This window comes from Limulus polyphemus, unplaced genomic scaffold (assembly GCF_000517525.1).
Source record: "Limulus polyphemus unplaced genomic scaffold, Limulus_polyphemus-2.1.2 Scaffold2113, whole genome shotgun sequence".
NCBI lineage: Eukaryota > Metazoa > Arthropoda > Merostomata > Xiphosura > Limulidae > Limulus > Limulus polyphemus.
In genome coordinates this window covers 87,994-115,580 of record NW_013667723.1, presented here as the reverse complement: position 1 = coordinate 115,580, position 27,587 = coordinate 87,994, and the positions used below count along the sequence as shown (strand labels likewise).

Below are 27,587 nucleotides of genomic sequence, written 5' to 3'. Positions count from 1 at the left end.
ATTATAATTATAATATGCTGAGATAATCTAAAAATATGTAAGACACATCAAAAATGTTCTCTTTTGCAACTGACTTATTCTGTGTAGTACTAGCTTGTGAAATATTATTCAGACATGCTTGTATTATGGTATGACAACTGTTGAGTAGACTTTATTCTAGTACATAAATTATTATGTGATGGCTAATTTGCACGTTGTTATAAATCATCATTAAGCTGACATCATCAAAACAAGTTTTAAGTGTGAATGCTATCCTTTAAAATCATTTTTATAATATAGGATTAAATTTTGTGTATATGTCCTTTATGTTTGTTAGTGGAGTGATGTGCATAATCTGCACTAATTTTGCTAGAATTAATTTATTAGGAGCAATAGACTAGTTTGTTTGAGGAGTGTGCACTTTCATACCAAAAAAAAAATATCTGTCCATAATTGGCAGGATAAACATTCAGTAGAACAAGTCGTATATATTGAAAACCTTTATGTAGTGGATTGTACTTTAAGTACTGCCGTTAGTTCTATAAGGCCAATAAGAAAGGTTTTTCATAATTATTAGTACTTATTCAAATAGATCATATGTATTAGTTCTTTCTGTAAATTGGGTTTAAGAAAGATTATTTGATGCATTATGTTTTTTATAAAAACAAGTGAATTTAACAGAAATGTAATGCTTATTGATAATCCACTTTGCTACCTTAAATGGATTTCGGTACATGTAACCCAACATTATTTTGGCTGATATATGTACATCATCCTCTTCATATATGTAGTTCTTAGTCATTATTAAGGATACTGAACAACCATGGCTTTATTTACTATGATGTAGTGCATGTACTCTTATTCATAGTCTTGTCAATGGTTTTCAACACAAAAAAAATGTTATATCTCTGTTGCTTTCCATTGCTCTCGTTGGTTCTGTTTATCATTGCTCATATACATTCTAGACTATCCTTGGACATAAGCCAGTATGTTAAAAATAAACAAACACTTTCTAGGAAATATAAGGTCAGAACAAAAATATACATTGTGTATTGACCTTTTAACCCATGAATTTATGTTCTTTTAGTTCTATATCCTTGATTTTGATAGATGTATTTTAACATTACATCAAGAAAGAAAGAAAATACTAGAGAAATAAACAATATTTCCTTCTTTACATCTTTTATATTATTATTATTACTGTTGTACTTACTCGTTATAATGTACAATAAATTACATGTATAGCTAGTCAAAAGATAAAACTGGAATAATATCGATATTTCCAATTTTGTCTGGCCTTTATAACATTGCATAAACATGGGTTTTATTTTCACTATATAACCTTTAGTGTAGTTGCACACCTAATCTACCAACTCGTTATTCTATGATGAAATAGATGACTTTCAGGTTTATCAGTAATTGCTATTAATGTAACAAATTAACTTTATTCACATTTTTTGGGCAATCTAGAATAATTATTTCCCAAACATTATAAATTAGATGATTTTTATTGGATGTTCTAGCCTAATTAGAAAAAACAACCAAAAAAACTAAGAGGCCTGAGAAAAAGGAGAATTTGAAATGCTATGTGGTAGAGATTTATATACATGTAGGACAGGTTTTATGATAATTTCTTCAAACAAATTCTGAACAAGAATTTTTTTTAGAAGATGTAATAGATAATTTCACATTTTCATATATATACATATAAAAGGTCATTCAAAAGTAGCATACTGTGGTGTTATCTATTCCTTAATTCAATCCGAGTGCTAGAAAGTGACACAACTGCCTACAAAATTTAATTTAGATGTCTAAAACAAGAAAAGTAAAATGTTTTTGGAGGTACTGTGACCCTGGCTTATATTGAATTGGATCTCATTACAATGTGATTATCAGGCCATGTTAAAAAAAGTGCAGATTAAAAGTTACCAGGAGTCCTGGATTATTTTTCAGGTTACTAGACACCTGTTTATCAATGTCACCTGAGGAAATAATGCTCATTCAATGGCAGATGTTTGTTACATAACTACTCTTAATTGCACAGTAATCAGTATTTATTCTCAGGATTAATAGGAAGAGAAAAACTATTCCACTTGTAAATCACAAACACCTGTAGCCACCACATAACCAACTAATTAATTATACATGGCCTTAGATAAGTTTAATTTGGATTATATTAACACTTAGTTCATAACACATCATTTATAGAACTTTCATTTATTAGTCTTTTGCCATTTTCTTTAAGTGAACATGAGGAATTGGTGTTTTATCAGTCAGCAGTTTTTATATCAATTCTTTCTTATTTTGTCCTTTGTCTGCATAAAAAGCAGTAATGATAGTTATGTGTACTATTAAGATGTATCCTGACTTTATCCAGCTAAACTGAAGTATTTTAAAATTTTTGTGCATAACTGTATAAATAATGTTACAGACATGTCTGGATAGCAAATAGTCAGAAGAACTAAATGTGTAGTGCAAAATTCTGTTGTACAAAATTACATCCAAAGTTAAACCATACTAAATTAAGTGTCATGAAGTTATGTATTATAATTTGTTGCCTAGAAAGTAGTATGTTACTTTAAAAAATCCAGAAATTTGATTATTTATGGTTTTATGCAGATCTAGTAAAAATTGATATCACTGTATATATTTTGTAGCAATAGAAAATTTTACTGTAGACTTAGCTAAATCTTTTGTGCCACTTCTGTCAGTAAAATTACAATACAACAGTAATAATTACCCATGAAATCCTTGAGACACCATTAAAATATTAAAACAAATTCTCCTGAAATTACTTCCTAAAATATAATCTATATCTTCTCCAGTTTTTATTTTATTCATACTGTTATTGTGCACTAATAATTTCAGTGTTTTTCACAAAACTTGTGGCACATGCAGCAAAGAAAGAGAAAAACATTGTCTGCACAGTTTGATTTACTGTGTTATTGCCATATGTACATTAAAATGAGGGAAAAAAAATATAAAGGTTTCTGTAATAAAAGATACATACCTGAATTGTGAAAATATATTTTCACAACTTAAAAATAAAGCTTTTAATGAAGAAGACATAAATTGTTATTAAAATATGGTGATAACTTTGCATGTACTTGTAATACCAGAATGATTACTCCAACTCTAGGTACCTGTAAATTAAAAGGAACAAATATATTCTATTTATCTTTTTTGCCATGTTGTGTAGTACACCTATAATTTGAACATTAATAGAGACAGAATTATTTTAAGCCAAACTAAGCAGCATGAAAGGATCTCATGTTGTTAGATTAGTCCCACAAAAAAAATGTTACTTTTAAAATTCATTGTTAAGGCTCTATAGCTGTTATTGAAGTAGTTGTAAATTTTATATAGTTGGTTTTCAAATATTCTATGTAAAAGAAAAAAAACTTTTATAGGTTGTCATCACCTTTTGAATGTTACCAAAATTATCATAAGGCAAGGTTTGTTTTATTTTTCTGTTATGTTTATTCATATTAATTGTATTTTCTGTATTATTTTTTTTACAGAAAAACAAAGCTTTTAATAGTTGAGGTAGAACAAGATCCAATTGTTAATGTTATGTTTGCAAGTGTAAATAAATTTTACTTACATTAGTGTGCTTCTTTAGTCAGTATCTTTACATACAAGTATTATTTTTCTATTTTAAGTATGTAATTTTATATACAGAAGTTCTTAGTTTTTGTTTTATTAACCATCTGTAAAATATTAGATGAATTAGAGTACTGACAATGTTACTTGCTTCTAATTCCTACATCAAAATTATTTGAACTCCATATTTTCTTTACTGTAGCTGAAATGTGAGGTAACATTATTAAGGTCCAGCAGAATCTAAAATCACCTCTATTGAGGAAAAAAGTAGTAGCTTTATAAAAATAAATAAACAGCTTTATGTTAAGCATATTCAGAAAGATACTAGTCTAAGAATGATGTTGTATTATACAATTTTTTGTTAAATTTGTACCTTTGTCTGAAGATGGTACAATACAGTCACTATTTGTTTAAATTTGTTTCCCTTGTCAGAATATATACATATATGTTGGTCCTAAAAAACAAATCAGCATTTTACTCCTTATGTCATCATGTATTTCAGGAAGTGACCATAAGTATTAGGATAACTGTTTTGTTCATTTGGTTATGTTTAATAAGTCTGTATCATTAAAACAGATGTGATGAATTATCAACAGTGTATGTACATACACGATGTAAAATGGTGATTCTTTCAATCAGAAACGTGTTATGGCTATTATAAAGGTAGTGCACAAACATATGTAGTTATTAGAAATTATGAACTGGGTTGTGTGATTGAAACAGAAATAGATGTAACTAAATAATCATTAATTAAATAAATAAAGAAGAATGTAAATATTGTATTTTTGACTGCAAATTTCTATTTTTTTTTAATTTGTTTGAATTGCATCTTTCACTTTTTTACATTAGTTTTTCCAAATTGGCAAGTGTTATAAAGGAAATATATGATGTCTTTCAAACAGCCACAGTAATACAAACTAATTATTATCACATTTACTTTAGAATACTAGGTGGAATAATCATAACTTTTTTGTATTCTTACACTAACATTCAACTGATTATCCCATACACCTTATTCAACTTCAGAGTTTTTTCACTCAGGTGAATATATTGGTTTGTAATTGTGGCTTAAAAACAAATCTCAAGTCATACTAATAGATAATGAAAACATACATTTCTAAAGGTTTATCTTGTCGGAAATAAACTTGGTAGAAAATATAAAAGCAAGGTTCAGTTCAATCACTACTGTTTTAAAGCAATGCATCAGGTAATTTTTAATACTTGACACATACATTGTATACGTTTTTGTTTTTTTACATTCTTCGGTATAAATACATCTAGTTTTTGATCATACACAGTGAAAATTACATCCTGTAACAATTTCAGCAAAGTGAATCACAGGATGAGCCTTATTTTATTTGACAATAAAATTGGCAGTAAAAGTGACTAATACATTTTATCATGTCTAAGATTGTAATTTTATCATATAGAAATTCAAAATATACAAAAAAGTAAATACCTTAAATACACACACATATGCTTTTAAAATACAGAAATATACATTTACATGATTTTTCTTTACTTGTAGACTACATATTGCTTTCTGACCATTTTTAAAAATCCAAAGAACAACAAAGTACAAATAAAAGTGTACTGTGGCTGTATGGGTGTTTCTATTTTAGTTTCACCAGAAATCAATGAAACAAAGTTTCAGTACCAAGTAAAACTGGAATACATGTATCAATGAAACTCTAACAAAACTTTGTCATTTTGTAATTAAAATTAATACATATATACATGAAGTTCAGAACCAGTCATAAGAGATGGATTCTTGATGCAAAACTGTATTATATACATAAATTTACTTAAAACTTATCAATGTATGCATAATAATACTCTCCAGTAATGAGCTTGGATTACACACACTTTAGAAATTAACTTGGAAAACACTGGTATATAGCTATTATCTACTCAATAACCTTAAAGCACAGATATCTCATTGTGGATTCAAAACAACCATAGAATTATTTCATGAATAAACCTATGTCCAAATACATTAACAATTCAACATAATGCATAAGCACAAGTTTTTATTAAGGTAGATAACTGCAATTTCACCAAGATGATCAATACAAGTTAAGGCTACAGAGATTCCTCTTCTAACTTCATAGTTTACAGAAGGTAAAACTAATGCATACATAAATTAAAGAAAATATCTGTGCTTTGGTAAATACTTGTAGATATATTTTTCATGCTTTATACAATATTTCTCTATTTACATTCATGTGTTCATTACTGCTTAAAAGATTGTGGACAGTAAAAACTATACATTTGTCAAACAACATAAAAAAAAAATAAAGTTGTTACTTTTCACTGTAGTTTTGCCTATCGTGGCTACTGCAATGAAGGCTTTATCAATGGGTAGCATGGCATGGTCAGATATATCAATTGCAGAGTTTTGAAGTGAAAAGAAATTATAAAGAATAATTCAGAAGTTTTCACTCAGCACTTTTTTACAATACATGTCGAAGTAACAATTACTAGTAAAGCTAAAAAGGTATAATTATATTACCTAAATTAACAAAGATGTGAAACCTTAAAGCATTTTTTAAAACTTGACACAACTGTCAATCTTAATTTCCAGAAATACTTTTACTGATTATAAAATAATTTAAATGAATTCCTTCTTTGGTTTTCAGAGAGTGAATTATAGGTAAAAGTGGAATGATGTACAAACTGACACACTAACACTTGAACACATCCAAGACCATGTGGAATGACATTAAATATGTACTATGAAATAAAGCAAGAATGTATAGCCAGAAAAGTGCCAAAACCAACTATATGGAAGACTTTCTTTCTGCACTTCACTATCTTTCTTTTGAAACTGTTTTTAGGTTATACACTTTGAAACTTCATATAGCAAGTCTTAAAACATGTTAATTTAATTTTCACATCAAGCATGCTCAGCATGCACACAAGTCTATCTGTTCAAACATTTCTTTACAAAAACAAAAAATCAGATCCTGCTGATCAACAAAGCATCTATCTTTAACACTACCTGTTTCAACACTGGCTATTGATAATAACTAATGACCTGTTGATTTTTAAGATGTAGCTTCGAACACAGCAACTCTATCTCGAATATGTTTTTGAGGTGAGGGAACATGCTGAAGAGATTTACTTTCCCTGGAATTATCTGAGCTAGTTTTAGCAGAGGCAGTTTCTTCTGATAAAAATATTTTTGGCACAATTTTTGATTCTTCATCACATTCAGTCTGGTTTGTTTGTGTAGCAGGGATGGATTTAATTTTGAGTGTCAGGCCTTCTATATGTGCTTTCTTTACTGTTAATCTAGCTGCTTGCTTTTCTGGAATAGGAGGTCTTACTCCATGAGACAAAACAGGTCCACTAAATTTTCCTTTACATGTACTAGGCATGTCTTCTGTGAAATGTTTGGGACCATAATGACTAACATCATAGGATAAACTTGCATTAGTTGCTTTTTCTAAGAATTGCTTTTGCCATTTTTGAGCACGTTCCCTAACCCATATTTCTCCTTCTTCATCACCTACTTTGTTTTTCATGACAGGTTTAGGACCTGTATCTTTTGCATATACAGCAGGGCAAGTAGCTATGGTATGGCACTCCTGTTCTTTCACTGGAGATGATAAAGAATTGAAAATTCTTGAACACGTTTCAGATTCACTTTGTGAGGAGAATGGGTTTCTTCTCCAACATGCTTTATTGTTAGAATCTTTACTGAAACTAGCCGACCTCCATTTCTCTCTCAGCTGATTCCTTCGCTCTTCTTTTAAACGATTAATTCTTTCCCTTCGATTAATAATTTTAGAATCCACTGGAGAAGATTCTGATCGAAATCGACCATGTGATTCTAATTCTCTGGTAGGGGAATTTAAAGGAGATAATGAGTGCCATCTAATGGGACCAAAAACATCTTCTCTCTTTGTTGAGGGTAAATCAACAGGATTTCCAAGCACATCTTTGTTTTCTGATAGTGAAATTTCTTGAGTTTGAACACATTGTGTTTTATTTTTGTTTTGTATACTCATGCTATTACAGTTTCTTAATATGTCTTCTCGTTTTTGCACACCTTCTTTTTGAGAGTTGCAAGTTGATGTCTTTTTTAAATCCAAGGTTCGTGGCTTAATAATGTTCGATAGTCTCACTTCTTTGATTTCTTTGGATAAAGTTGTTTCTGGACCCCAAGAGTATGCTTTCTGAGCTTCAGTTTTTGAGCTGAAAATCTGATTTTGTGTAAAATCATGGGAAGCAGGATGTTTTTGTATGGAATCAGACCAGTGATCACATTTGGCAGAAACTGTATGAGTAGGTTGCTCAGATTGAAGTGTTAAGTTCTTAATCTGAGTGAAAATATTAGTCATGGGAGAGTTGTATTTTATAAAGTTACAATCATCCAATAAATCTGTTTTATAAGGTTTTTTTTCACTGCTAAAATGTTCTTCTTTTAGTAAAGGACTTTCAAATTTTGAGACTAATTGCTTTAAAGAAGCTTTTTTATTCTCATGAGGAAGTTGAAGATATACTTGTGTCATGGTTGGCTCTGAAACACGTTTACTTTCTCCAACTAAAAGATTGGGTGTTAATCTAAGAGATGTACCACTTGGTTCACTCATTCTTTTTCTTTCATTTTCCTTTTCTTCAAAAGTTTTTTCAAATTGTCTCCCTGGGGATCTGCGAAGTTCTACCACATCAGATGTTTTTTTTGCATGCTCTTTTGTAATATCCCAGGACAAATCAAGCTTCTGTGTTTGAGTGAGCAACTGTGAATCTTTGTTGAAATTGTATGAAGACTTCTCTTGTTTGTGCTGAAACTTTTCCTGCATTTCTGCCTTTATTTGTTCCATTTCCAGTTTCATCTTCCGATCTCTTACTATTGTACGTCCAATTTCTGACTCAAATTTTCGTTTGCATTCTTCTACAGGTGAAGGCCTTTCATAGCTGATGCGTTTTCGAAAAGTAAGATCAGAAGAACTTTTATCTTGAAAAAGAGAGATTTCCGACTTCTGACTTGAAACAGTGCTAGAATTTTGCACATCCTGATGATTTCCTAATTGCTGCTCCATCATCATAGAGTTTTTTTGTTTACTTGCTTTCAATTCTTCTTCTTCCATCTTATGCTGGATAGCTTCTATATTTCTATTACAAATTCCTTCACAACTTAGTCTGCCAGTTTTCTGTAGGTTGGAATTTTCAATCATTTCTGGCAAAATGTTTAGATTGGCATATTCATCTGTAGCTCTGCATGTTCTAGATACTGTGTATGTATTTCTGACTTCTTCAACATGTTTAGTTTTTAAATCCTCCTGTTTAATCATTTTAGGTATACTGCTAGAAGGAAGAAATTGAAGTGGTTCACAAATATTTTCAGTTCTTTCGTTCTCTTGTAACTCATACAAGTCAGCTCTGTTTGGGAGTGTTTTGGTAGTACTTTTTCCATTTACAGGTGTCATTGCTGTATCATATTCATCAAGCAACTTATAACTAAAAAGTTCATCAAGATCAGAAACATGCTGGTCTTCATTTTCAGGAGTTATACTAGAAGAAGAAAACCATATTTCCTCAGTCTTTTTCTTATTCTTTTCTGACACGTCTTTTGAATAACCTAATGGTAATGAAGATGAATTTTGCTCACTTACTGCTACACCCAGTAATAGTATATCAGAAGAAGAGTCTGGAATGATACAATCAGTCTTCATGGTATCAGAAAGATATTTCTCAGTATCATTTGTCAGGGCAAGCTCCAAATGCTTTGCTGATGCAGCAGTTAGATATGTTGTATCATCATTACCCAAGTTACCCTCTTTTGAAGATAAGGAAGAATGAAGAGAAATGGATCTACATGTATTTACATGTCCTACTGTATCATAATGGAACTTTCTAGAAACTTGGTTCTCATCAACTTTTTCAGATGGCTCAACTTTTGGCATACAAGCAGAATCAGGCAGATATGTCTCAATGGACGAACTCTGTATTAAAGATGAAGTGTGATCAGGATACTGTTTAGTATTATCTTCCTGCAGGTGCTCTTGTTCAATTTTTTTACTGGCAGCTTGCAACATTTCATCTACAACACGATAACTTTCTTCAAGTTTTTCATCCTCATCAGATGAGCTTTCTTGAGTAGCATGCACTTCAACTATGACCGTTTCTTCATTTCCATATCTCTCTATTACTGTTTTCCCAGTAATCTCCTTATCATCTCCTAGATCACTGATGAAACTAAGCTGTGCTCTTCCATCATAAGTTGTTAAATTACTGGACTGCTTAATGAAAGTATTTTCTGCTGCAGCACAAATACTGACTGAATTGTTGTTTACTAAATCTTTATCATATGTCTTAGAAATAACTTCAATACTATTGTTGGCTTGAGGAATATTTATAGAATTCCTAAATTCCTGTTCTGTGGGAAAGGGAAGGATTTTTTTGTTTCCTGTATCTGGAGACAAAGCTTGGACAAACCATTCCTTTGTTTTTCGTATACTTCCTCGTAGAAAGTCCTTTTCTTTTTCTTGACCTATGTTTGACAAACTATCCTCTTCAGTGAAAATGAAAGAAAAATCCAATTTTTTACCAAAAGAAGGGGAACTGAAAGCTTGTCGAAAATGTTTGAAATTCAGTTTTTGCATTTTTGGACTCGAAACATCACTGTCTGAACTTCTGAGTCTTTGTTTTCGTGAACTTTTAGAGGATTCTGAGTAGGATTCCTTTGGCAAGTTCTTAACTTCTTCCTCACATTTGCCATTATCAGATAATGATATCTTCTGGAGGGATGCAATTTCAGTATCTCTCATATGGTCCAATTCACTCTTTATAGCGAAAGATTGCTCTTCAGACCTACTCTCTTTGAGTGTACCACTGTCACCTAATGTAAAGTTCAGTTTATTATCCATCTGTAAAAATACGCTTCCATCATCTTCCTCAACATTATCTTCAGCAGGAATATCCACTGTATTTTCAAAATAAGAATCATGTGATACAGATCGAATATGCTTATGTGCATTAGATGACTTGCAGGAACTGTTTTCTTCTTTCATAAATCCTTCATTACTCCACATTATCTTGAGCCCCTCTGGTTGCAAAAGAAAAAAATAACATTAACTAAATGCCCAAGAATTCTCCAAATATTCAGTTACTTGTTTTCTTTTTTACAAAATACTGAACTGTAAATCCTGTATAACAACTTTTCTTCTAGGCTTTTATAAACACTTAATTGTAATAGATTTACACCAATGAAGTTCATATAGAAAATGTTTTAGTTATACTTGTTCCTTAAAATTTTATCATTCAGGATTTTTTTGTAATGCTATCTTTAGCATAAGTGTTACAGTATACCATTATTCTTCCAGGGGCAGACTGGACTCTAAAATATTACCAGGAAAAAAGCTAGATGGGGGCCCACAAGTTTGTCATAACAATAATAAAACTATGTAATTTTCCAAGGGCATCCACTGGGATTTTCTTGGTGTCTGGTTAGGCCATTTTGCACCTACTGGCATCCCATAAAAATCCAATAGCAAACATAGTTATGTTGTGTTCATAACTAACTTACAATTTTTTCTATGCAATTAGATTTTGTTATTGTAAGTAGTAAACTACATTAGAACATTTCAGTATCACATGCTCATACAGAGGACACCAACACAAAGAATCATGTGATGAAGTCAGTGAAGATATTTGCACAATTAATCTTTTGCTTCAACAAAATGCTCTGATATAGAAAACAATGCTTTAAAGAACCTTTGTAAGTCGTATTGTTTTCATAATGAAAATTATTTATTTTAATTAAACACTTCTTATATTTAATCCACACAGAAGCTTAACTCCTGTTTTTTTTTTATCAAAGGTGTGTGCTAATTCTGCTTCAAGCACACAAAAAACATATTCAAAATGTACACACTGATGTAGGTGATGTATCTATTATTACAGTTTTATGATAGCCAACAGAATATTTGTTGGAAGGATAGAAATTTCCTCTAGAAAATTAAATTATTATCAGGTAAAGAAAACTGTGATGTCCAGAATGAGGACTAATTTGGCCTGCTTAGGATTTGAACCCTTCTAATTTTGTTAGTAGGGTGCTTGACTTAGAACCCTGGTTTGAACCTCAATCACAGCTGGTGTGTTAATGTCCCCAGCCCGAAATCATTTCAACCTTAAAAACCATATGAGCTGAAGTGCGAATAAATAAAACCATTCTTATTACATATTTAGTTCAGCAAATAGTCTAATACAGGGTTTGTACATTAAGTGTAACTTAATGGAGTTTTGTGGGTTTATTCTTGACCTTATGTAAATGCTAAATTGGGTTTTAAAGAGTAAGGAATGAGACTTTTGTTCTCAATAGTGGAAAACTACATTGATTACAATAAAGGGTAATTGTTCTGAGTGAGGAAATTCTGTATGTGAATGAAGAGTTATCTGCTGGTCCCAAAGGAAGGGAATTAGATGGCTGTAAGGTTGGGCAGTTGTCTGTTTAGAACTTGAGCCCTTGCACAGTGACTTAAGTGCAACATTTCCATTAAGAAATCATATCAGAACTTCCCATAGGTGGTGTTAAGCCTTAAGTTTTTTTTCTTATTTTTTTAGAAAGCCGAAAATAATTATGAGACAACTAAACCTGATTGCAATTCATAGCTAACTCGGAATTATAATAGATTATATAAATTTGCCGATAACATTAATATGGGTGATACTAGCTGTGAGAAGAATGCTACTACTGCACAAAAGGATTTGGATTATTTGGTGAGTTGGGTAAATAAATGGCAGATGACTTAATTAGAACTAAATGTACTTCCACTGGATCCCCAAAAGTATTCTGTTCTAAGAGTAAATAAAACCAGAAATAAGAGTAATAAATATTTTTAACTCTTGCTTTTGAAGTTCACATGCCATGCTGTGTTGTAGCCTACAAAGTGCATAATATTTCTCGTGATTTACAGCACACACACATTTTATTGACAGTACAAAGTGGAATGTTAAATGTTCCTTATGTGACATCATTTTAGTGTCTACTGACTGACTGATAGGCAGGACACTACTATATAGTGGTGTGAGTGGTTAAAACAGGTGACCCCAAAAGGGGGCCAAAATAAACAGAAAGTAATGCATGTAGAATATTACAATTTGAATTATCAGTATAATTTTGGTGGAATAACCTTGACAGTGTTATGGAAGAAAAGGATCTTGGTGTTTTGGTTCTTCCATCTCTTTAGGTTGTATTTACAGAAATATTGAATACAAGTCTAAAGAGGTGATAATGTCATTGGATAAACCACATTTGGAGTAGTGTTCAGTCTTGGGCTCCTTACCTTAGAAAGGACATTGAAATTTTGGAAAGTGTTCAGAGGAGGGCTACTAGAATGATACTTGAGATGGAAAAGTTACCATATGAGGATAGGTTAAGGTCTTTAATCTTGTTTTCTCTTGATTTTTAAGGAAACTGATAGTGTAAGTGCATTATTATTTTTGTATTTAATGGTAGGATTAGGAGAAACAAATATAAATTTTTGCAGGGCAGGAATCAACTTCAGCTAAGACAGCTATATTTTTCTAACAGGATAGTTGACTTTTGGAACAGGTTGCCTTCAGATATGGTAGATGTTGCCCCATGAATTTTGAGTCACAGATATGATATCAGTGCCACTGTAGACACATTATAATGTTACAATGAACTCCATTTTTATTGGTAAAAATAACACAAGAGCTGGTGGTGGATGCAGCTGTCTGTCACAATATAACACTCCAGGGCTGGCATGAGCAGTTCAATAGGGTTGTTGCCTCATAAATGATGGGACACAGATTTGATACTTGTTGCCACTGTAGACACATTATAATGTCACAGCCAATCCCACTTTTATTGGTAAGAGTAGCACAGAAGAGGTAGTGGTGGGTGCAGCTGGCTGGTTTTCCCCCTATTCTCTTGATGGTTCAAATTAAGGACTGGGTTATAATATTAGTAGGTATACCATACCTTAAAAAAAAGAAACAAATAAACAGCTGAAAGGACAAGCAAGTTTGGTTGCAATAGGTGTCAAATCCATGATCCCGGGATTATGAGGCAACAACCCTGATTACTAGGCTATGCTTGCTGGAAACTGAACAAACTTAGATTAATGGAAAAATAATAATAATAAATCATAATGGCAATATTTCAATTTCTTGAGTAATTGTAATAGTTTCACAACTCAAATATTATTACTGTTTTTGTGAGTCGTGAAACTAATCATTTCGGCTGAACAAACTATAATTGTTGAAAAGAACAATAAGAAATCATAATGGCATTATTTTGATTATGAAAACAGAAATAATCAAAAACACTAATTTAAATTATATGATTTAATCTCATTTTAAATCTAACCTATATAAAAGCCAGTGTGTGTCATGTTACGTTATGCTTAATTTCTCAAAATAGGGGGAGTCATAAAAATCAAAATGCATTTATCCAGATAGAACAGTTTGATTACTGTCCCCATTATAAATTTTGTGAAAGGAGTGAGGGGGGGGGGGGCAGGTGTAAAACCTTATAAGTGTAGTGATTGTTGGTATAATAAACCTTAAAGTACATAAAATTTATCGTTTCTGAATTAAGCTATTTTCTGTTATATCAGCAACATTTTCAATAAAACCACAAACTTCTTTAATCAATGGAGACTCTAAATTGAGAAATCAACAAATATTTTTCTGGTTTTGTTGTCCATACATTTCATTTTATACTAGTACCCAGACTAACAATATTAGGTTATACTTTTAAAAGCTATTGTTCGAATGTAGTGGTACCAAAATGCACTGGCTTTCCTATATATTAGAAGTTGTTAATCTAACTGATTTTTATCAATAATTATTCTATGAATATGCCACAAATTCATTTCATGAATGACCATAATTTTGATTGGCTCACAAAGGAATTTATCGGCTTTGACTGCCTCGACTGCACTTTTCTGCCTCTTTGTTGGTCAACCTTTATTTATTTACTTATTTCAATTAGCTATGAAATGTGAGGTTAGGGTATACTATAGGGTGGGGGTGGTAGTATTTGCCCCATCATTTTTGATGTGCTATATGCTAGTTAATCAATTATATTGATTAATTTCCCAGTTCCAGGCATAACATGTGTAATGAATTGGTCTTGAATGGCGACTTGTCTGGAACTCATGTGTCAAAAATGAAATGGTTTTCAACACATATTACTTCTGCTACTTATTTATAGATACTGTAGCATGGTGAAAATTTCCCCAATTTGCTAAATATGTTCTCTGAAACTAAGAACTAGGTACCATTTGAACTGTTTCTGGTAACCTATTGGCAAGCACAATTTTTGAGCATTGTGTTCTTACATCTAAAATTATGTCAATCAACTCTTTCATCCAAATATTCATCATAATATCACATAGCAAATAATTCTGAGATTCAATACTTGAGAACAACATCATATAAAAGAATAAAACATTAGTGGAATTAAACATTCAATCTGTTTCTGTAGATTAGATGCTTGTTTAATAAGCACTATTAACACTTGTTTAATAAACACTATTAAGTTTACCCACTTTTCAAATCAAACTGACTTATTTGTGTAGTTACATTCTTTCTTGTGTGTATTAAGCAATATTACATTATTATTAGTCATTACAAACAATTTTACCAAGTTTCCTTAGCAGGAAATTCTTTGAAGTAATATGGTTTAGAATAATATGAAAATACATGAAGTAAGTGTACCCACAAACCATACAACTAGCAAACAGTTATTACCTGTTGGACTTAATGAACGTAGGATCTCTGAAGTGCGATAACATTTATCACCCCTATCCAACGAGGAGATTATTGATTCTGCTCTTTTCTCAGATAGTAACTTAGAGTGAACATGTGATAATTCCATCTCTGTCACAGCCTTTTCCTAGAAGCGTGTATAAGAGATTATTTGTTAAAAAATTCCAAGCACTTTCTATAGAACATACTTCACTTTACATAATGTAAAATGGTGTGTAACCACTCGGCCTTTCTGAAAGCTTATAAACAATTTCTGTAAACAAAAAACAATTTGTTATTCTAAACTGGAAATACTCTTCCTTCATAAAGCTTAACAGTAAACAAGGCATCAAAGTCCTCATCAAGTTAGATGACCAAATGACAACACAGATTTTTTTTCTTTTTAAACTACACAATCTTTCTGGTGAATGCTTACTCAGGTATAATATTCCTACTCTAAACTTTAGTGTGACAGTTATATGGAATATTCAAAATTCTATAATAAAAAAAGAAGAGGTTGACTATACCACGTTTCCTTCTACTGTTTAAGTAAACTTATAAAAATGGTGTTATACATATATGGAAACAAAATAATATGTAATCAAAACAGGCATGGTACATCATTTCATATTATATACACACGAGTATAATGATATGTATGTAAGGAAACTAATTCATTGAACAATTATTAACACAGCCATGTAAATCTTATGAAACATCATATTTCCTATGCTGTGTAAATGTGTGATTAATGAAAGTTATAATTTTCCTAAATGACAATGTATTTCCTATAGGTACTTCCCTCCTCTCACAAGATTAGCTTTTCTCATTTTGTGCTGCCCTCTATATGCAAACTTTATTCAGAAATGCATGCCACAAGCCTTCACCCTCCCTCTGTTGGAATCCAAAGTTCCAACAAATCTCTCATGCAAATCATTATGAGTCACCTCTCCACCATTAGGAGAGCACTACATACCACTACTGAACTATCACTTCAAAGTTTGACAGATGATGCATGCACTGGAAAATTGTGGGGAGGATGGGTGGGAAGTGTAAGTGGAGGGAAGTACCTATCAGAAATAGATTTCCATTTAGGAAAATTATAACTTCCATTAAGGTACTCTCCCTCCCCTCACAAAATTAGTTTGAATCCCACATTGAAATGGAGGAGGGACCAGTGGGAGGGAAGCACAAGCGTATACCTGGAAGCATCCAGAGGACACCCCCAAAATGATAGGAACAAATTAGATGATCCATCTGAGCCAAGTATCTCTTTGCCAAGAACATCGACATGATCAGGAGGACTAGACATGTTGGAAAATATAGGTAGCACATTCGTGTGGAAAAGGATAGTTTAGCAATGTGATCTTAAACAGAAATCAGAATCATTCAATAGCACAATGGAAAGTGGGCAAGTGAGGATGTGTTCAATGGTGTAGAGTGGCTAGGGTGCAATGGACCATACTCGGTAAGTCAACTACATCCAAAACCTCACTTGCTGGGTACCGACAACCTTCACCTCAAGTCCCAGAGTCAAGAGAGAACCTAACATTTCAGTCCAGGAACTTACAGGGTAGCCTAATGCTAGGGATCCAGGAATATGTCATCCGGAATCCAAGGGAAGTCCATCACATGCACTGAACCCCCACGACCATGAAACCAGCCTGAAATGACCCCAGGTTGGTAACATCCTCATCACCCAATGATGGAAAACCCAGGACAGAAGTGGAGACAGGCCACACAGACCTTCACAACACAGAAGACAAGTTGAGAGGGGAAGATGGACAACCCAAAACCTGTGTGAGGACTTATGTGATTGGTTCACTCAATCTCCAAAATCTCACATGATGGGTACCGACATCCATGCGGGGGTAGGAGGAAGGCACTCAATCGGAGGGGTGAACTGCATTTGGGTGTCTCAACTCCAGGAAATAGTTATTCATCCGTAGGATCTTGTAACTCCCTCTACACAAGCAGAACACCACCACCCTACTCTGAACTGAATGGTTATAGCCATCTTTGTGGAACCCATTCAGCAGGTTAACTGCATGGTCAACCACCCCAGTGGCTTGTAACTGGTAAGGACTCCTGTACTCCGCTGGAAGAAAGGGGGGAAAAGTGTGGTGGAGAGTCCAGAGGGACTGCAACACCCGAGACAGTACAACGGGTGATTATGGAACCCTATTTAGAAAAGCAGACCACACCAATTTATTCAATCTATGCATACCAGGGATGGGCAGCAATCCCCTTCTGCTCTACCCATGCCATCCATGGATGGTATAGTCCAGGATGGGCATATTATGATGCAATTATCACGAGGAATTTACACTCTAGTGATCTTGAGAACCTTCCCATCTCATGGGTGAGCATACATAGCCATGGAAAATGTATAAGAATCAACAGGTCTTACAGTGTAGATTTGATGTCTGTGAATGTTAGCATTGGAAATGTCCACCTTGGTCACCCAAAGACCTTGAGAAAATGCCCACCGAAAAATAAGGTATGTATCTCCCTGGTCTTCTTGGGAACCACAAACAGGTTGGAGTAAAACCCCTATGAACCTAGTTAGCTGGTTTGAAAGCCTTTTGTGTGATGAGGTCCTGAACTGCCTCTGACAGGCGCTGGTGTGTTGAGGGATCCCAAGGAGAAGGGAAGGGCACACTGAATAATGGAAGAGAGAAAAAGGGGATAACAAATCCCTCCAAGAGCACCTTATGAACCCAGACATCAGCGAGAAAAGGTCCCCACAGATGAACTAAATTCAATAGACAAGCTCCCACTTGGCATGAAAAGACCACATAGTCACCAGTACCGCTGTTGGTGGATCGTGCATATATCAAATCGTGGCACTGCAAGAGGGTGGGATGGAAAGAGGTTGGGAAGGGGAAGGTAGGGGGACAGGAATTGGTGCCGTGCTCGGCCCTGACTGCAACAAGCGAGTTACCAAATGAGTAAAGGTAGAAATTAAGAATGTCGATGGGCCGAGGCCACCCGCGACTCCAAAGACTCAGGAACCGAGTCAAACACATAACGCTGCCAAAATAGCACCATGCGGAGGTCTCTCAAATAAAGAGCCTGGAGATGGGTCCGTGCCAAAACCACATCATGGCCCAAAAGGTCCCAACAACAAACAAACAAAGTTTGAAGCATGAGAGCTGAAGACAACAGACAAATCAATGTAGAAGTAAGGACAAAGAGGATGTTAGCAGAAAACCCCTCAGGGTTGCTCTTTCGCCTTTCAAACTGACCCTGACAATTGTTGGTCATGAAAAGGAAAGTCCGCCCAATGATAAGCAAGGGCAGACTGATCCGAAGTCCATGGGAGATGAGGCATACTAACGCCCTACCCCAGTTGAAAGGCAAATCGATCCGAGTGAACCCTAATATCGGGGGATAGACTAAATAGGGTCGGGAAGTTTCATGTAAGAGTGCTGGTCTAGGGCCATAAGAAACAGGTGTAAAAGACAAAATATCACATACCTCAGAGATAAAGTGTAAAAAGACCGATGACGAATAAGCTGAATCATCAGGTAGTGAACGAAAAGGCGCGGTAAACCCCAGGTGGGGAAACAAACAATTAAAATTATCTACAGCCTGGCGCGGCCCAAAAGGCTCAGGAGAAAGTACAGTAAAATTAGATGAGAGAGGTAGCCTCATATACCGCTCAATCACTTGGCGAATGAGCTACGATATACCCCCTAACGGGTCACCCGTGGCTGAAAATATGGCATCAGACGCTGGCGAAGTACCCAAAATGGTGACTTTAAATTCAGAATTCATAAGAGGGAAACATGAGGAATTAATGTTAAATGTGAAAATACTAACTCCACAACTGTGAAAAATATGAAAAAATAAACCAATTCAAGGTAACTAAATAATGTAAAAAACAATGTCTGAACTTGACAGCTGCCAAACGAGAAGTGCTAGTACAGTAGTGGCGTGTAGAGGGAGTCACATGCATCACAGGATAGTAATGCTCTCCTATTGGTGGAGAGGTGATGCATGAGAGACATGTTGGAACTTTGGATTCCAACGGAGGGAGGATGAAAGCTTATGGCATGTGTTTCTGAAAGAAGTTCACATATAGAGGGCAGCACAAAACGAGAAAAGCTAATCTTGTGAGTGGAAGGAGAGTACCTTATCGGAATATCTGTCAACCAACGCTACTATATAATTAAGAATATGGTATTCAGTTACACTAATAATTGATATCTTACAGGTAAAATATAAATATCCTCAACATACAGCAGATTCAGGAAATGTTATGTAAAGAAAAAAATAAAACAGAAAACAAAAGAAAATGCATATACAAAAGTGCATAACAAGAACAAAAAATATCTTTAATATAAACTTTCAGAGCAAAGGAAAGTACTGTGCTTGGAGTATTTCTAAAGCTGTGTTAATGGGACATTTATTGCTTCTGAAACTATCATCCCTTGAAATATAGTAATTCATATCTTGATTTTCATGGTTTCACTGTTTTACCATGTTACTACTGAAACACAGTTTTGAAACTAACTACAAGCAACATTTGAATACAATTTGACAGAAAAATTACAAAATATTTATACTGATGTAGAATAAATATAGAAGTGTGAGCAGTAGGGATGCAGAAAGGAATCTAATTGGAAGTTTAGAAGGCTTAGAAAAAATTGCAAATCTGGGAATTTTTTAGTTTCTTTAAGCATCATTTAAATCACTAGAAATGGTTTAGTGTTAAATTATATATGATTGAAAGCTATAAGAAGTTTCTTATATAATAATACAACAGGTCAGCCCTAAACATGTTTTGGGAGTACAATATTGAATGACAAAATATTCTAATGACTCAAGTCCTTATTCATTTAATACTGTTGTTACATTTCTTATATTACAAAATGCACATAAATAAAAAAAATACTATTTATTGCAAAGAAGCTTTGTTTATTAGATATAAATTGATCTTGGCCAAGTATAATGTCAGCAAAAGTATTGTTACTTAGCCTGATAAAGGTAATGGTGACAGCTATGTCACTAATATATCTATTAGTTTATGCCATGCTTTTTTACAATTTGCATCCAGAAGTGGTGACTACTGTGATTGGCAAAATGAAGTATCAAAATAAATATGTTAATGAAATTGAAACTGACAGATAGATGAAATAGAACTTTCTAAGAAATAACATGAAAAATTTAAATTCTAAAATAAAAGGTAGTATTTTTAGTGTTTTTTCATTGAAAAAATAGTGTTACAAAATAGCGTCTCACAACAAAACTTTGGAACTTTCACAACCTGACAAATGAGATAAAAAAGTAAATCAAATTACATGAATTCTTTTAAGCCAAAACTAGATACTATTTAGTAAGTTTGTTCAAAGTTTCGTGCAATTTATATGAAAGCTTGATAAGTATTAAATAAGTATTTTCAACAGATGAAGGAAAAAAATCAAGGAATAATCAGTGATACTCCTCTAGTTCAGATAGAGTGATAATATACTTTATATATTCCTGAATGGTATAAAACTGGTTAAATCTATAGCTAGTTAGGATAGTTTTAGCACATAACAAAATGTGACTTTCTATGGTAAAATCATATAATAATTATAAAAAAGGTATAGTTAATTTAATTAAAACATTGTATCTTCTCCATTTGTAACAACTGTATTCTACCATAAAATTCCCACTATGAGACTACGACTAATAATTTGGTATATATATAACATACCTTCAAAGGTATATTTGTACTTGCATATTGCAGGGAACAAGTGCTAATTTTTCGAGGGCTTAAAATTAGGTCATGGTAACCTCGATCTTTTTCTCTAGTACTTCCCGAGTTCCAGCCTCGGGAGAAGAAAGACTTCCATCCAGATGGAGACTTCTTTAATTTTCCACTACTTCTTTTGCTGCAATTCATTTACATAAGATTTACAAAAAATAGTCCAACAGTTCTAATCCAAAATTTTCTAAAAGCTTATAATACGGATCACATTATTTCATATGATAACTTCTCAAAAATATGTGGGTATGTCCAAACATTACTAAACTTACAATTTTATGATAATATTCACAATATGGAAATACAATTTAGGTTGATACCTGAATTTTGTATTCATTCAACACTCTACAAAAGCTTGTAAATGATATATATTGAAATGAAAAACAATGATTACATGGAACTAAACATTATGTACTATAACTTTCTCTGTTATCAAATCTGATGATGGAAGCAATTGCCAAGTTACAAAAAATAACATAATTAAGTTAGCAAGGGTAATTGTGCTGTTTTCTTAATGTTTTTCATTCTATACTGCTCTCTTCAAAAGCCAATATTATCAGAAGAAAATCATTATTACCTGGAAGATGAAAGTTCGATAACAGTGTGATACTTGTCTGGAAGACTTTCTGGCCCACCTCCAACATCAATATATTTTTGTTGAGAAACTGCTAAATTAGAAGATAAAACTCTTGATCTTGCTTCTTCTAAAGACAAAAGTTTTGTGGGAGTTGAAATTGCCACAGATTTTGGCCTCAGCTTCTTAGAAGTGTCTGTGAAAAGGAATGAACAAGCTTTCTTATGTTACACAAGATTCACTATCTATGTATAGATATTTCACATGATAAGCTATGACCTACATAGAGATGTAAGATTTTTCTTTCGAAATACAACTAAAGCAGGGAATAAGGTGTGTCACAAGGTTGTTTTAGGTTTGTACACCATAGTCATACTGAAAAAAAAACATATAGTAAAGCAAGCTTTATTACTGAAGTTAACAATGGTATTTTAAATATAATAACACAAGCAACACAACAGAATCTAGAGAAATAGCTAATACTTAAGCCCATATAAGAATTACTCGCAAATTTTCAGTAAAAAGCAAATATCAGAATGTCAATTTTATGTAATTCTTGGGGGGAAGGGGCAGTTTCATTGAAGTTAACAATTCACTGTGAGTAAAATCAATGAATATCAAAGTTACGGCTTATAAGGATCTGGTGATTAGGATGCTCGACTTGCAACTTACAGGTCATGTGATCAAACCTCGTCACTGAAAATGCCTTCCCTTTCAATTGTGGGGGCATTATAATATGATGGTCAATCCCATTACTTGTTAGCAAAGAGCAGCCAAAAAAGTTCGGTGGTGGGTGATGTTGACTAGCTGCCTTCTCTCTAGTATATCACTTCAAACTTAGAAATGGTTAGAGCAGATAGTCCTCAAGTAGCTTTGTGTGAAATTTAATAATAAAAAAAAATACAAATTATAACTGATAGAAAAACAATGAAAATAGAGCTAAAGCTTATAATGAGTAGAAATAAATAATATTCACTATGAAGATAAATATTATAATTAATTGTGTATGTATTTTGCCCAGTTGTTACTTAAAATTTAAACAAAACTTCTTCCTATAATTTGCATTTTAAAATTTTTATTCAGTACATTTGCAAAGCACAGCAGGTGTGCATGTTTATATATGGATTGAAGGTGAATTGTTTTGTACCAGAAAAGCATTATGTAAGATTAATAAATCCAGCTACTTTGTTAGTTTACATTTCTGGAAAATGAACATTTTACTGTACCTTTTATTTCAGGTTAAAAAATAATTCATCTCTTTTAATTTATTAAATGCATACAGGATTATGTGGCATGCACTGATAATAAGATGTACATATACTAAGGTAAAAACGACTGAAAGATATATTTAACCTTCTTAATGAATGTTTACTTCATAAGAACCTGATACCTAGTATAGTTCTGCTTCAAAATCCTAATATACATTGGTTGATGTCTCTAATACATTAACGTACTGCAAGCTTATTTCAGTTAGTAACTGTATAAAAAGATTATAATGACAAAATATGAAAGCAGGTGTCAACCCTTTTAGTTTTTATTCATGTAGACATTTAGTGATAAACATTTTCAATATTTCATTAGTGAAACTTTTTGTTCATTAAAAAAGGTTGTCTTATCAATATATAAAGTTGACAAAGGTATTCTGCAAAACATGAAAAGTGTGTTTAAAAATTAAAACATTGCTCAACTATTTAAAATTTTTCATTTTTTTGTTTGTTTATGTTTCTTATACCTTCCCTGCCTTTTTATTGATCATTTTTTATGTCCAAAAACTTATTTGAGGAAAGCTTACATTTTTCAATTTGGTTGATTGTCCTGAATAATCCAGTATTTTGGTTTTAAGTATTAACTTTTCCACCCAATATTCAATCTCTTTCTACAGCTTTTATAAACTTTCATTATAAAAAAATCACCTTGTTCACTACTTGGGCTCTGAAGTATAGGTAATTTGTCATTAAATATGAGATCAACATAACGAATCAGGTACTCTGTAAGAACTGCTTGGACACCAACAACATGCAATGCCCCAACTCCTCCTCCACTTTCCACATCTTTAGATCTGTAGAATAAACATGTATTACACTTGGAATAATGAATATGTTAGCAAAACAAAAAAAAACACATCACTCTGCAATATAATTTTCAAAACCTTTAAACAATTTGTTATAAATTATTTTGTGTTGTAATATACAGCTAACTTAAGTTTTCTTAATGTACAGATTCTTGCTAAAAATAAATAAAGGAATAACCTCTTTTTAAAAAGATATTTTCTGTTTACAGAATCAGACATTGAAATTTCTAACTTACTTACTGATTATTCTTCATATAAGCCACTATTTAACATTATGCACAAATATCTAAGCTAAACATAAAAATACATACATTTATTGTCCTTTCCATTCAAAGATCTTTTTTTATAGTGTTATCTATTATAAGTGAGAATGGTAATTTTCAAATCTATACAAAAAATCAATTTTATAAATATACCTATGGAAAAATAACATTTCTTAAGCTTTATGTTATCACATTCCCACAATCTTTTGTATAGAGGTGGAAATTCTTTCTAGTATAAATTTAGTAAAATAAATGAGCAAAATAAATACAACTTTATTATACAGTGAGGTCCCCTTTATTGATACTGTTACTAACATTCTGCAGAAATAGAATTTTAAACATTAAGGGGCAGCTTAAAAAGCTCCAGTGCCCGCATGTGGGATGGTAAACCACAGATCTCTTATAAAAGTAATTGGTTTATATCTTAATGTGTGTGTGATGACAGTATTCCAAATACAAAGTTAAAATTAAGGTTCTTTTATTGACTCTGAGGTATGACATATCTCCCATTTCTGGTAATCAGCAGAAAGTCTGCACTCTGAAGATTTTTGCAATTCTGCAGCTCTGATCTCAAGTTCCATTAGATTTGTGGGCACTTCTCAAGTTCCATTAGACCTAGAAAACAATTTTGGGGATTTTTTATGTTCATTTGGACCTAGAAAACAGTTGTAGGGATTTTTCAAGTTCCATTAGACCCAGAAAGTAACTATCATATGGGGGCTATTTCAGGAATTTGTGTTCTATAGAATACTAAACACTACAATGATTTCAATCAAGAATGAAAGATAGAAAAATCATATGCACAACACAAAATTATTGTTTCACACTTGGCAAAGCTGCATATGCACACAAACAAAAGTTATAAGTTATAAAAGAGCTTTAATATAAGCTATGAGATAAAACTGTGTGTGCAAACAGATTTTTGAAACACAAATACACATATAAACTGAAGTTGCTGAAATTAAACACCTAAGTAAGTTTGGTGCCCATACAATGGCAAGATTTTTCGGTGTCATTGATGTATGGCTGCCATAAGAGGCAACCTTAGCTAGGTGCTGCATCAGAAACTCCAAAGTTCGGTAGTGAGGAGGTGGTAGCTGCTGGACAATGTCTCGCAGCTTCAAGAGTCGAAGACCTTCTTCAGATTGAACTGCACCCTAACAAGGAGGAATGACAGAATTACAAAGTTATTCTACTTAATACCACAGAATGAATAGAAATAAAGTCTAAAATACCTGATATACTGTACATAATAGTAGATATTTATATAATTGAAATTTGAATATAATGTTAGTTTCATAATATATAAATAGTACATTTTAGTCCAGGGAAGCAATGTATTTGAGTATAAATTATAATCTACTGGACTTAATAAATTTTGAAAATTTTTCATGAAATATAAAAACCAATATTTTGAAGTTTGATAGAAATAAAGCAATGTATATACTTTACTCAAACCTACAAATTTTTAGAAAATTAAAAAAACATGTTAACATTAAAATTCCATGCTTTTGAAAGTTTCATAACCAAGAATTAATTAAAAAGTCATTAGAAATGTTATAAAAATACTCATGTTTGATCCCTAGGATACATATATATATTTTAGAATAATCCAATCTTGCGAGACAAAAATTGCTTTAGCACTGTGTGTATATTTCAGAAAATATATGAAATTTTATTATACAAATGAATATATATATATATATAAATATATGTATACAACACACACACACACACACACACACAAAGAACAATGATCCAACTGTTTTGTGTCACACCTTGTTGTTGTGAGGCTCTCTACGAACTAATTTCAGTGAAAATGTGTGGAAAACTATGTTTCAGAACTGTGGATGAAAACATCATACAAGCTATAATGGAAGCAGCTGGTGATAAATGAATATTATACAATTTCCTGAAACAATAAAATTGCTTATCTATAGTACTTAAATTTAAGTACAAACACTATGAAACTAACCACAAACTTATCATAAAGTTGGTAAGTCAACAGTGGATTTGGTAGTTCTCTAAAGTACATTTTCAACAATGAAGCAACACAGTGGACATCTTGAAGTATGGCTTCATCACTGAGGTCTGGGGCTCTGTCTTCATCAAAACCTAGTCTAACATATTAATATAACAATAATTTTCAAACTTTTTAAAAAAACAATATTTCAACTTCATGACAAAAAAGTATTACTTAACCATATATTTCTTAATATGATTAATTCCTTTGATATTGCATTAAAACATAACTGAAAATAATCTATATCAATTTGATATTGTTAAGTATTTGAAGCAAATTTTGTTTTATAATTATGTTTGTAAGAGCATGAACTTGGGATCCTAAATATCATATTCTCTGTAGAACAACCTACTTCTGATTTAAGTTAATAGATACACTAATTATTTATACAAAACAATGATTTTACATGCCACAAACTATTTCAGAGATTTTTCATTTGATCTTTTTTTAAACGTTATAAAAAAATCATATGTAAAATATAACAATTTGAGAAAAAAAGATCAAGAAATAAAAATCTGGCACAACAAGATTTACCTAGAGATGCACTAATACCAATAATATTTTAAAAATCAATTACTTCATTTTCCACTATTGAAATTAGTACTAACACTAACATAATAGTCATTGTATCTTTAGTTCCATATAATCAACATTCATTCAGTATAATTAGCACTACTTTTTTTCCTTAGTCATGTGTTAGGTGTAGGAGGAGCACAATTAATTTTTTTAATATAATTAGAAATATAACATCATACCTGTTTACATAAAAACACTAACATCAGAAACTTCTTTTTATCCCCAGCTAAACACTATCCATACTCTCTGAAGTATAACGTAGTCTCTAGTTAAGCAACAGACTTAGCATCATAAGATTTGTGTAGTAAAGCATCATCTCCAGTTAGGCAAAAGTTCCATGATCAGATGCAAACTTTTATTACATCAAAAATATTTCCTACACACTTCATACCTTTACTATCTTATTAAATGAACAATAATAATAAAAACTATTGATAAATGCCACTGTTATGCTAGTATTTCCACCAGGTCCACTAATACAGGAAAGCCAAATTCTTCCTCATCCCAGTACAGCATTGTTTTCGTATTACATAATTACACCAATTAATACTGCCAACTCATTTCAGGATTTAGTAAAGCTTAAAACTTTTCAAAAACATGGTATTAAGATGAATGTTTAAAACATATATATAAGAATGTGCACAAATGAAACAACTCTGATCTTTAATGAAAACTAATGAAATTTAAAGACAAACATTCTTATCATTTTTAGTCCCTTCGAAGAATTACATATTAGTCTATTAGAAACTTTATATATACACAGCGTGGTCACAAATAAATAGACACCACCTTTTCAGAAAAAATGAAATTTTTCAGTCATATTCACATGAATTGATATATTTATAATTTAATTAATATCTAGTAGATCTTCCTTTCGCTTCGTGGAGTTCGTTGTTCCTTTGGGGCATCGTGAGAATCATCTCGTCACTTTTATATTGTGGGATTTTCGCCCACTTCTGCTTCAAAACTTGGAGTAGATCGCTCTTCGAAGTTTTTTTTTTTTTTGTTGTTTCTTG

At 32.3% G+C, this 27,587-nt stretch overlaps 1 protein-coding gene across 4 annotated transcripts in view; it reads right to left on the bottom strand.

Annotated features, from left to right (window-relative positions):
- Positions 1-4,751: 4,751 nt before the first annotated feature.
- LOC106465982 overlaps positions 4,752-27,587 on the bottom strand; it is a 107,695-nt gene continuing 84,859 nt past the window's right edge. For all 4 annotated transcript variants that reach the window (XM_013926232.2, XM_022393947.1, XM_022393949.1 and 1 more), the window contains 7 exons: positions 25,948-26,092; positions 24,942-25,129; positions 23,552-23,697; positions 21,642-21,834; positions 21,014-21,191; positions 15,313-15,457; positions 4,752-10,636 (listed from right to left, as the gene is read on the bottom strand). In XM_013926232.2, the coding sequence (XP_013781686.2) occupies positions 6,630-10,636; positions 15,313-15,457; positions 21,014-21,191; positions 21,642-21,834; positions 23,552-23,697; positions 24,942-25,129; positions 25,948-26,092 (5,002 nt within the window). In that variant the 3' untranslated portion in view covers positions 4,752-6,629. The remainder of the gene's footprint in view (positions 10,637-15,312; positions 15,458-21,013; positions 21,192-21,641; positions 21,835-23,551; positions 23,698-24,941; positions 25,130-25,947; positions 26,093-27,587) is intronic.